At 41.2% G+C, this 13,468-nt stretch overlaps 1 protein-coding gene across 1 annotated transcript in view; it reads right to left on the bottom strand.

Moving 5' to 3' along the window:
• Positions 1-13,468, bottom strand: part of flt4 (fms related receptor tyrosine kinase 4) — a 204,955-nt gene that overhangs the window by 36,384 nt on the left and 155,103 nt on the right. Inside the window, 1 exon segment of the mRNA XM_084332309.1 lies at positions 13,209-13,322. Within this exon segment, the coding sequence (XP_084188435.1) occupies positions 13,209-13,322 (114 nt within the window).

Consider the following 13,468-nt stretch of genomic DNA (forward strand, 5'->3'; position numbering starts at 1 on the left):
AACAGAAAGCACCGGCGAGCTAGCCAGATGCATGGAGGATCAGGATGACTGGAAGCACCGATGGAGGGCCCGTCCGAGGACAACCTAGATAGATAACCCCAACCCTAACCATAACCCTAACACAAACGGGAATATAAGGGGTTACAATTAGGAAATCTTTGGAATCTTTGATAGATATGCTGAGTTAGGTTCATAGTGGTATTCATAAAAAAATAATTGGAACGAAATATTACAAATTAAGTTTGTTATGACCTTGAACGTGATGCAATCTTTTCATGCACTGATGTGCCAACTCTGTCAGTTACCTAACAAGGCAGAAGGGCTATAGTCATTTACATGTCTCTTTGATCTGCTTAAAGGTGCACTAGTTATTGTGTTGTTGTTTTTATACTGTGCAATTTTATTTTTTTTACTAAATATAACTCAAACTAGTTGAGTATCGCGGATGTATGTTTAGTGCTACTGTATCACTTCTCAAAAACACTGCGTCAACTTTTAATTAAAGGTGCTCTATGTAGCTTTGGGAGCGTCAGAGAGGTGAAACTAGGACAGACAGTCTAACAACGACGTAGGCAGCCGGCAATCGATGTCTATTGAGTAACGTCGGTGCTACTCAATATTGCAGTTGGCTTTCATGATTTGACATCTGAATGCCATTGCCAAGGATTCCTTTCATGTGTGGTTTGTGAAAGTGATTTGCACATGAATTAGCACAATGCCCTATCTTCCCACAGCCCAATGGTCCCACAGCCCTATGTTCCCACAGCCCAATGGTCCCACAGCCCTATGTTCCCACAGCCCAATGGTCCCACAGCCCTATGTTCCCACAGCCCAATGGTCCCACAGCCCTATGTTCCCACAGCCCTATGTTCCCACCCACAGCCCTATGTTCCCACAGCCCAATGGTCCCACAGCCCTATGTTCCCACAGCCCTATGTTCCCACAGCCCAATGGTCCCACAGCCCTATGTTCCCACAGCCCTATGTTCCCACAGCCCAATGGTCCCACAGCCCTATGTTCCCACAGCCCTATGTTCCCACCCACAGCCCTATGTTCCCACAGCCCAATGGTCCCACAGCCCTATGTTCCCACAGCCCTATGTTCCCACAGCCCAATGGTCCCACAGCCCTATGTTCCCACAGCCCTATGTTCCCACAGCCCAATGGTCCCACATTTCTAAGATGTTCTAAGACATCTGTTGTCAAAGAGGATACGTAGCAAAGCTCCTGTGTGTTGCTGGTGAACGGCAGACACGTGACTTACACTGGCCTCTGTTTCTGTATAAAGCAATTATTGGTGATTGATCTTCCACCCTACATAAATTAATTGCTGGACTGGAACTCTGGACCTTATCACACTCACTCTGGTGATTGGCTTAAGAGTTTGCACTGAATTAGGAACATCTGCTTTTAGCTTCTGTGCAGCCGGACATGTGGAGTGTTTTGCAATGCACTTTAACCCTTCCACTACCACACTACCAAAGGGTTAACCCTTTCACTGTGACAATACATAAGGTTAACCCTTTCACTGACACACGACAAACGGTTAACCCTTTCACAACCACACTACAGAAGGTTAACCCTTTCACTACCACACTAACCGTCTGTAGTGTGGTAGTGAAAGGGTTAACCTTTTGTCGATTGTCAGTGAAAGGGTTAACCTGCATTTCACAACAGTCTGCAGTTGTTTTTAATCTGTTTAAATGTATTAATTTAATTGTTTAATTGATTGATTTTTCTTTTCTTTTATTCTTTTGTAGTTATTGTGTGCTGTATTTCTCGACAACATTGTGAACAAGAGCTTGCTCTCAATGATCTTTCTTATTATCAAATTTCTTCTTTTTTTTCAATTTAAACATAAAACAAGGCAACACAATACAGTAATAATAATAATAATAATAATAATAATAATAATAATAATAATAATAATAATAATAATAATAATAATAATAATAATAATAATAATAATAATAATAATAATAATAATAATAATAATAATAATATAATAATATAATATAATAAAAAAACCAACACCCCAACCCTGCTCCGCTGCTACATAGTGGCCTTTACTTTATCGGCAGCTGCGACCTACAGCTCAATGCTGGCCTGTCCCACCCCAATTACACGTGCAGTAGAGATTTCCATATAGATGACATCCAGTAGTGTCAGAGACCAATTAATCAGTTTCTCAGGTTCCTTCCACCTCATAGCTATCAGCTTCTTGGCTGCAGTAATGCCTGCCAGAATGATTCTTTTCTGTTGTATGGATGCTGGTAGTAATGATATATCATTTAGAAGTAGTGTTGCTGCCGTAAGTGGGATTGTTAGGTTACATATGTTTGAAAGTTTAGTTGTTATGGATTTCCAAAAACTAGCTACTGGTGGGCAATCCCAAAACATGTGCATATAAGTGCCAGTGGCCCTCAGAGAGCAAAAGTGCACCGAGAGTCGGTCACCAGTCCCATAGCAAACAGCTTCCTAGGTGTGAGATACGTCCTATGAATATAATTAAAATGTATTTGCTGGTGATTAGGGTTGCGGGAGGCCAATGTAACATTTGTCCAAACATCATCCCATTCAAACTCAGAGTCAAATTCTGGGATGTCCCCTCGTCAGATTGTATCTAATGTTAAGTTTTTATAATTATGTGGATTTGATTAAAAGTGTATATAAATCTGAGACAAACCCTCTTGAGGTTGTCCTGTCTCCGATAAGCCCGATAAAAGGGTGTGGGTGCAACGCTTGAGCCTTGAGCGTCGACCTTAGTTGCAAGTAGAGGGAGAAATATTCACCGGGTAGATCATAAAACTCTTTTAGGTCCTGAAATGCTCGAAGGCCATTTTTATCATATACCGTAATTCCTCTAATAGTGACCTGTATTCAATTAAAAACCGACTCTCTATTAATGACCGGGTGCGCTGTTGAGCTAAGCTATTATAAGCCGACCTCCTAATACAAACCGGGTTACTAATATACGCGTGAGCGAACCTCTCCTTACTTCCGTATGGAACACGGGTCGCGCGCAGCACGTAACACAACAACAACAGAGCAAGCATGGCTACCGGTACTAAACAGAGACAAAAGTTTGACGTTAAGTTTAAAGAGGAAGTTTTGAGGTATGCATAACTGGAGGAGGGACAAAAAAGTGAGCGAGGAGATGGAGACACTACTTTCCGAGTGGAAACGTTATGAGAGCTAACGTTGCTACCTACTGTTCCCGGAGCTGCTAACTGGCTAACGTTATGAGAGCTAACGTTGCTACCTACTGTTCCCGGAGCTGCTAACTGGCTAACGTTATGAGAGCTAACGTTGCTACCTACTGTACCCGGAGCTGCTATAACTGGCTAACGTTATGAGAGCTAACGTTGCTACTTACTGTTCCCGGAGCTGCTAACTGGCTAATGTTATGAGAGCTAACGTTGCTACCTACTGTACCCAGAGCTGCTAAGGTAAAGTTACTTGATTTCACTTTGAAAACGTTGAAATGACCAGTGACCACCTGTAATTGCACTGTGTACTATTTCATACAGTACTTGGTTTCAATAAATGAACCCAGTACATTTTACTGGGTTCAAACTGACACAAAATGTTGATTTATTCATTATGATCTGTTTGAAAATTTGAACTATAGGCCTCTCTCTTATACATGCCTCCTCCTAATAAAAGCCTGGTACCCGCTACAGTTGAAACAAATACAAGCCCGGGTCACTATTAGAGGAATTACGGTATATCCTCCAGAGTATGAACTCCCCTCCTCTCCCATTGAGGAATATGAAGAGGTTTGTGCCCAACAAGTAGTTGCTGGTTATGAAAAATTGGAGAGTCAAGGTGCCATGGACATTTGACTGCACAAGACCTCTGAACGTTACTCCATGTTTGAATTACGTGGGAAATGATCGGTCCGTATCGTAATTGGCATTTTGATATAGGGATATTGGAGTATACTACATCCTGTAATCCTTATGGTGAGACCGCTGCTGCTTCTAAGGAGCGCCAAGACACAGCAATTTCAGGGTCAAACCAGCTTATCAGGGGTCTCAGCGAAAAGTACCAGAAGTACAACTTAAAATCGGGGATTGCCAAGCCCCCATCCTGTTTCCTACGATGAGTGGTAGTTATTTTGATTCTCGGGCGTTTGTTATTCCAAATACATTTAGATATCATAGTTTGTGTCTTGTGCCAGTGGTCTATTGGAGGAGGCAGGGGGAGCATTGAGTTAACAAAATGTATCCTCTCAATTAGGGCTGTGCGAATAATCGTAAAAAGACCGCAATCTTGATTCATAGACCTATGTGATCTCATTTCTAAATGATGGCGATTCTGATGTATTTGCATTTGCGTCAAAATGGAGATCAATTGCATTAAAAACACTCACTCCTATTATTCTCTCTTCCTCACTCACAGCGCTCACTGCCGCTGCCCTCCCCACAATGCCACTCCCCCCCCCAAGCTACTCAGCTGAGTAAACAGCTGAGCTCATACACAACACGGCACGTGTCGAACGAGCACGACAGAACTGTAAGAGCCAATTTACATGGTTGTAGTGCCATGTGTTATATTTTATGCATTTGTTTTGTTTATGTATTTTTGTTGAGTTCTGCCTGTATACATTGTGCCTGCCAGCCTGCCAAATTGGGTTTGTGGCATCAGTTCCCGTTGCTCACCAGTAGGTGACATACGTAGCTACTTAACGGGACTGATGACAGCAGGTGCGTTTGGTTACCGGCAGAGCCTAACAGTTTTTGACCGTCGTCACGTCACGTCACATCGACACGGCACGTTATCATTGTTTGGTGAATCGTTTTGTTTGTAGTATAGGAATGTTATGTTGTGCAAGATATTACCGTTGGCGTTACTTCATATCACATGCAAATTGTGCATCGATTATCGTTTCGTGTAAATAAACCCAGTTGGGGGTATTATTGCAACGGACCTTGTGGGCATTCTATTTTTGGATCAGACGAGTAGCCTTCACGAGCCACAGACGCGTCAACTATATGTTTTAGCCGGTATCAGCCTCCTCAAGGGCTTTATAGATTTATTGTTTTTGTTTAGTCAAGTTGGCCCTTATAAGAACATTTTCAAGCTAAAGAAAAAAGAAAGAAATGAGCGATACTGAAGAAAATCCCAGTGGGTGAGGGAGAGAGTGATGTATCCACTACTGTGCTTATACCGAAAAAAGGAGCACATTCCAGTGTGGAACTTTTTCGCGTTTAAATCCGACAATCATGTACAAGGAGGAGTCATACTTTGCAAGCAATGCTTTGGCACCATCGCAGCAACGCAAGGTAACACGACCAACCTCTACAACCACCTCAAACGTCACCATAAAGTCGAATATGATTTAGCAATGAAGGACAAACAAACCACATCACAAAATCCCAGCCGTCAGACCACACAAGCCTCAATAACGCAAACGTTATACAGTGCATCGCCATATCCATCAATCCGTCAATCAACACCGTTCAAAACGAGGGGTTTAAGAAAATGATCAAGACGTTAGACAAGCGCTACTCTATGCCCTCTCGCAAATACTTTTCAAATGTTGCATTGTCTGCTCTGTACACCCAGTGTCGAACGACAGTCGAGACAGAACTGCGTGATGATGTGATGAGGTTTTATTTGTATTATTATTTATTCTAAAGCTGTAACTAACTGAACATTCTATTTCATGTTAAAACCATAATTGAACATTCTAAAGCCCTAAGCGAACATCCTATTTGACTCTGAACATTCTAAAGCCATAACCGAACATTCATTACTGATGAAGCAATCACACCTAAGTTTATTCATACATTTTACATTCTAGTTTTTTTTATGTTCAGCAGCATTTAAGTGAATCACTTTGATTAAGTGTTCTAAAATAAGAGAGGAAAAGATACTAGTTATTTTGTATGTTACAAGAGACTTTTAAGTTGGGCGGCCGGGTAGCGCAGCGGACTAAGCGTCTGTCTACCACCGCATAGACACTGGTATCGAATCCAGCTGTCAGCGGTGCCTCCGGTTTGGCCGGTCGTCATACTGACACAATTGGCAGTGTCAGGGGGAGGGAAGCCGGTGGGTGGTAATCTGGTCGTTGTAAACAGCGACTCCTACAGGTCGGTCAGGGCGCCTGCACAGCGAGGAATGGATCTGGGTGAGGTAGTGTGCCCTCCCACGCGTTACACCTCACCCAATGAGAGTCCTCGCTGCCAGGTGAAAAGAGGCTGCTGGCTGTCTCCTATGTATCAGAGGAAGCATGTGATAGACTTGAGGGCTCCCTAGACCGGCAAGTAGGGGGAAAATGCGCGCAACGACCAGGAAGGGGAGGGGGGAATTGGCATAATGACTAAATTGGGATGGGAGGAAAATACAAGAAAAATAGGAGGAGAAAAAGTGGATAAAAAAAATACTTTTAAGTTTAAGTCAAGCACTTTGTTATAAGTTAAGATATAAGTTATGTTAAGTCAAGCACTTTGATATGTTATGTTGTCCGTTTAAGAAAGTGCAATAAATATTTTTATAAAATAAAAATAATCGTGAGAGAATCGTGATCTCAGAAACGACCTTTGATCAAATCAAATTAGACATATCTTAATCAAATTACTCTCCCTAAACTTTCGGAGGACGACGCTAAACAGTTAGAAGCACCGATCACATTAGAAGAACTCAAGAAGGCCATATCCGGAATGAAAAACGGTAAGGCTCCGGGAAATGACGGTATCCCATCAGAAATGTACCTTTCTTGCTGGGATATATTTGGACCCTTATTACTAAATATGATCTTATACTCAGTCAAGGAGGGGAGCTTCCATAAACACCACAATATCGCACTCATTTCAGTCCTTCTCAAAAAAGACAAAGACCCCACTGAGTGCGGTAGTTACCGACCTTTAAGCCTTCTCGGAACCGATGTCAAACTGTACTCTAAGATATTAGCCATCAGATTGCAAAAGCATATGACGTCTTTAGTTCATCCGGACCAAACTGGCTTCATAAGAGGTCGCCTGATCAATGATAACATAAGGCGAATACTGCACGTACTAGATGCAGACAATGAGGACACCACACCTAAGGCGATGCTATCCCTGGATGCTATGAAAGCATTTGACAGGCTGGAATGGTCGTTTCTATGGGCAGTATTAGAAAGGATGGGGTTAGGAAAAGGATTCATTGATATGATTAAAGTACTATACAAGGACCCATCTGCCATGATTACTACAGGCACATTCATCTCCGAAATCTTTCCGGTATCACGCTCAGCCAGACAGGGTTGCCCTCTTAGTCCCGGACTATTCGATCTATCATTAGAGTCTTTAGCACAATTTATAAGACAATCCCAACACATAGAACCAATCGTAATCAAGGGCACACAACATAAAATTTGTTTATATGCGGACGACGTAATAATATTCATGCAAAACCCCAACACCACATACTCAAGTTGATAGAGAACTTTGGTGATTTATCGGGATTTAAAATAAATTGGCCTAAGTCGGCTTTCCTTCCTCTTAACGTCCGGGCAAAAAAAGACACATCCCTCCCAGGTGCGATACCCATGGTTAAACATTTTAGATGCTTGGGTGTGGAAATATTTCCCACCATAAGACAAACGGTGAAGCACAATTACACAAAAATACAGAACAAAATCAAAGACGACCTGGACAGGTTGGCAAAACTTAAAAACTCAGTACAGGCAAGGGTATCAATAGTTAAGATGAATGTGTTACCAAGAATCAATTTCATCAGCTCAATGCTACCGTTACCTCCTCCAGAGGGCTACTGGAAAAGATTACAATCCTCCACATACAAATTTATTTGGAATAACAAACCACCTCGCATTAAAAAGATCCACCGCACAGAGAAATAAAGCAGACGGTGGCATGGCAGTTCCAGATTTTTTACAATATTTTAAGGCTTTCACATTAAGACCATTGAAAATATGGTTTGATCCCCAGGCTTTGGTATCTTGGAGAGAATTGGAAGAAAACATAGTAGCCCCACAGAGACTGAAAGACATAGCACACACTAAACTTTCAATCAAACATTGTGAGTGGGAATTTGGCCCCATAATTACCCATGCAATCAGAACATGGCGGGAAACACAAAAGAAATATCCTAACCCTCAAGAATGGCATAATCACACTCCCATATTCAATAACAATGCACTCTTAATGGGAAAACGCCCTATAAGATTCCCTATATGGGAAGAGCAAGGCATACACTCATTAGGGGATATTTTTAATAACCAGGGCTTCTGTAGTTATGGCGAAATATGCACAAAGTTTAACCTCACCGAGTCCACATGGCTTTTTTATATACAGCTACGACTTTGTCTGAGGTCTCACGGTGTTCCATTACTCATACCAATTGAACACCACAGATTCCACAAATTTTTCTATGAAGGAGAAACATTAGGAGGTTTTGTATCAGGTTTTTATTATCAATTACTAACGTCCTCGTATGAAACCCTTCAACTAGACACTGTCTGGAGGAGGGATATACCAGACCTGGAAAATGACTTTGATTGGCAAGGTGCCTGGGCAAATGTCCGACTCACATCAAGGAACCCGGATCATCAACAAATCAATCTGAACTATATTCAATGGACATACTTGACTCCTATAAGACTGTGCAGAATGGGGCTTAAACAAGACTCCAAATGCTCCCAATGTACAAATGGGGACGAAGGAACATTTATACACATGTATTGGGACTGCCCACCAGTTAAGGCATTCTGGAAAGATGTGTCCCAACAGTTATCAAAACTCGTATCTTGGAATATACCTGTACACCCCTCGGTATTACTATTGAATGATGTTTTTGAGTTTGCAGTGAATCCACAGCTAAAGAGATTGGTTTTATCGGGTATCACAGTAGCTAAAAAGCTGATCGCATCACGCTGGTTTCAACCGGAAAAAATGTGCCGGAAAGTTTGGTTTCTTACATATCTCGATGTGATATATCAAGAAATATCTACAGCAAGAATTCTGGGTCTCAATGAATCCAAAATGTCAATGTGGGTAGAAGTGGTGGAGAGAATAAAAGCTAGCTTATAATGGTAGTGTCTGGTTAGGAGTGAGGGATAATGGAGGTACTATCCAAGGGGGGGTCCGGGAGGGGGGGGTTCGAGCTGGAGCATATGTGTGTAGGGTTTTAGAAAATAGGTATTAGGGGTATATTCTATACTAACATTTATATAATTTTATATAATTTGTATAATTGTAATTTATTGGATATACACTGTATACGGTCAAAATGTTATTATGGACTATTTTTGTTTTATCTTGTTTCTGTACTTGCATGTAATTTTAACCACCTTGACTGAAAGTTTCATTATGCATTATGTGTTGAGTACTGACTTTTAATAATTTTTGTTCTGCAATAATAAAAAAAATATAAAAAAAAAGAGAATCGTGATCTCAATTCTTAGGGAGGAAAATCGTGATTCACATTTTAGCAAGAATCGCCCAGCCCTACTCTCAATGATCTTTCGAGATTAAATAAAGATTGAACGAATGAATGACGCTTATTTTCTGACTGTCAAGAGACATTTGTATCCCATTTATTTCCATGGATTGAATGACTTGATAGTCATGGCTTGATAGCCAGCTCTCAGAGCTACTGTAGGTGGCTTGCTGTTTCAGTGTGTGATGTCAGTGAAATCATCAGCTCTGATTGGTCTACTTTTGTGGGGACAGACGGACATACAGACAGACGGACAAACCAACACTGTTACAGATGGTTTACGCCGTGAAAATGACATGCTATATCTTCGTAGCCATTGATTGATTGATTGATTGAAACGTTTATTAACAGATTGCAGAATGGGTACAGTACAGTACAGCTCAATACATACAATTGTTAAGGGGATGCAGACCAGAGAAAGACTTTCGTCTTGTTTACATCAGGGTCCCCCATTTTCAATTCATCATAACATATATGACATACATGACATACAGACATATCAGATCAGCCAAACTGTCGTCAGAGAAATAGCGAGTCCCTGCCAAACTGTTTAAAGCTAGAAATATTTCCCCCCCGAAAAAGCTCCAGTTTCATTGTCGTTTACAAAGGCAGGACCTTCATTTCTGTTTACAAACACATTCTAGGCACATTCACAAGTGCATCAAACGTATTGTTTGTGGATTCATGATGACATGAGATCAAATAATTGTAACAATGACCAAAATATGCTTGGTAAGCGTGTGTGTCGCAGGCTCTACAGAAACCAGACGAGGCAACTGCATGGTGCACTAATAATAACACGCCGTTCCCTCTCTATACTCTGACACAACTGAACTCAACAGAACAGTGGATGTGAACTCTCTGACTGCGTTGGTGTCGACTAGTCTGGTTGGTTGGATCCTTCACTTCCTCTCCAGCGGGGGGTGAATGAGGCTACATAAGAGTGCGCGTCAGGCTATAGGTTCAGCCCGGGGGCGTGTCCTCTCTCACCGCTCTTCTGTCGGAGCCAGTTTGAGAAGCGATTATTATATCCTGCAAGTTTTCCGGATGACTCAGTTCCAGTCAAGTCTCCTCCTCCGATGACGATGATTCAAGCGAGGGCCCTCGTGGTCGATTCTTTTTTAAACCGGAGCAGAAACTCATTCCTTCAACTCGACGTATCAAAGGCAACTCAAAGGCATCTAGACATCAGATGCCATCCTCCTCCCACTCAGAGCATCACCATCACTGAGGGTCTAGAGGTGGAATCTGCCGTCGATAACGATCCATACCACTCTCACTTTTTGAATGCAACGCCGAAATCGTTTTTAGGAGAGGTCAAGAGTGTCTTTTCTGCCCCGCGGAAACTCGCCAAGTTCTATCTTGACGGGTCCCCGAGGAACTCTCTTCTATAAATCCTACACAAAATCAATTGTACCATTTTTGCCTTTGTTCTTATGTTGCTATGGCAGTCGAAACAAATAAATAATAAAAATTATATCAAATCCAAGAACGCATTGGCAAAAATAGAATCCAAGCATGCAACAGGTGTCCAGCAGTGCGTACAGTGAAGAGGACAAATTCCACCCCGTCTGACTGCACCACCCTCTACATCTCAATCCCTACCCACTGGCACCTGCTTCAGATTCCCCTCAGTCGAGACAAATAGATACAGACGCTCATTCATCCCCACAGCCATTACCCTCCTCAACTCGGGGGGAAATTAGGTCGACTGCCTATTATGAGTATGTAGTGTGTATGTAGACCTATGTGTTTGTTGATTTCTGATGATGCTGTTGCCGCTGGATGATGTTGTTGATGTATTTTGATTGTCGGGGGATGACAGGATAGTCATCACTGTATTGTCTTTATGGTTATGGTTATGGTTATGGTTATGTTCTAATATGCTTATTCATTGAGCAGTAATGTTGAGTCTGTGCTACTGTTACTAATGTGATGTTTGTTTTTATGTTGCACTTTATGCTGTGAAACCCTTCGGGATCAAACAATGTTGAAGTGTAACCTGACAGCCTCGCAACACAATATATGTTTTTAATAGAGGTGATAAACCATGGCTTACAGCACTGTTTTCACACCTAATGCCTCAGTCTATAGCCATACATATTTTATATCTGTATACTAATGTATTTGTGGAATAATGAACCCCCCCCCCCATCAAACAATCTCCCAATCATAAAACAAAGAAGTTCCAGGCACTCTTCATGTATAAAAAAGCTTTAATAATTCGCTTAGTTCATTTTAGAACAATTAATTTGCCCTGAAGAAGGCCGATAGAGAGGCCGCATTTTTATTTTATTTTATTTTTTTCTAAAATGAACTAAGCGAATTATTAACGCTTTTTTATACATGAAGAGTGCCTGGAACTTCTTTGTTTTTTCAACTGGCTCCCCTATATCCAGAGAGCACCTTCAAAAACACTGGATTCAAACGACAAAGATGCTGCAGCCCTCCTTCCTGTTCAAATCTCCCAGTCATGTTCCAACCGTCCCCCATTCATCCACCTTTGACTCTCACCTGATACCACCCCCCCCCTTTTCTAACTCACCCCTCCCTCCCTCCTGGCTATGTATTTGTAGATGTATTTTAGTATATGTATCTACATCTGTATTTGTGTATAGGCTGTGTATTTGTGGATGTATTTCAGTATATGTATCTACATTTATTTGTGTATAAGCTACACGGGCAGCGTGTTGAAGTGTCTTTGAGCAAGACACTTAACCCCTCATTGCTCCCAATGAGCAGGATGGCGCCTTGCATGGTTTCCTCCACCATCGTGTGTGAATGTGTGAGTGAATGGGTGAATGTGAGGAACAAAATTGTAAAGCGCTTTGCATAAAAGCACTAAATAAATGCACCATTTAAATTGTTTTAATTAAATTTATTTGTGAAATCTGTAGATATATTTTCTTCTCCATTTTGACTTCTCTACAAAAGCCTCCTGAGGACAGTGCTTCATTCTATGTTACAATTCTAAAGCTACTGTAACCATAGCCATATCAAATAAACGTAACGTAACTTAACTAACATCTGCATCCCCTGTGGTTTTAAGTAATCTGTAAAGTAAAATGTCTACTTATCGTGCATGATATATAAACACCCCAAAAAGGTGAACCCTTCAATATATTGTCCCACTATCTTAGATATCACTATCTAAGTGTCTTTCACATCCACCACAAAGTGTTCAATAAGTGCTTTTATATGCGTTTAGGAAATCAGAGGAGAGACGTTGTTTTCCCCCTGTTCCTTTTAAACAGGCTAAATAATATATAAATAATAGATTTGAACTCAAATCTGCATTTTCATATGAATACTTGTTTTCCATATTTATATTGAATCATATGATTTATTAGTCCAGCCTCCATAACACTGTTAATGCTCCACGACTGAGATTTGAGACCAATATGCATATCGCTTTTCTGCAATTTTAAATTAAATATATCTTTTTAATTACCTTTTTTGGTGCTCATAGCTCATTATGTAGTATCTGTTACGTTGGCTGTATCGTGTAATGTCTGTCGTTGTATTATGCGTGTCCCGTTAGAAGAATGTGGATTGCTTCTTCTGCAGATAACCAAGTCAAATTCTGCTATATCCCTACACACCAGAACAAAGTGATTGTGATATCGTACCATATGTCGCATCACATCATGATTCATATTTAAATACTAATATCAATACGTCTATATCATATCAGGATGTCATGTCAGTGCTCACCCCCACAACACCCTGATATGTGAGATCCATGTTAACCGGTGGACTCACCGTTGGGTTTGGTACAAGCGCCCAGCAGGTTGACCACATTCAGATGATTCCCAATGTGAATCAGTATCTTCAGCTCAGACATCAAGGCTTTGTGTTCACTGGCAGTGGCTCCCTCTGAAAAGAAAATTCATTAAAATACAAAACAAAAGATATGGAAATGTATATGAACAGACACAGACACAGACACACGCACACGCACACGCACACGCACACGCACACACACACACACACACACACACACACACACACACACACACACA

The sequence above is a fragment of the Notolepis coatsorum genome (genome assembly GCF_963971535.1).
Source record: "Notolepis coatsorum genome assembly, chromosome: 16".
NCBI classification, from domain to species: domain Eukaryota; kingdom Metazoa; phylum Chordata; class Actinopteri; order Aulopiformes; family Paralepididae; genus Notolepis; species Notolepis coatsorum.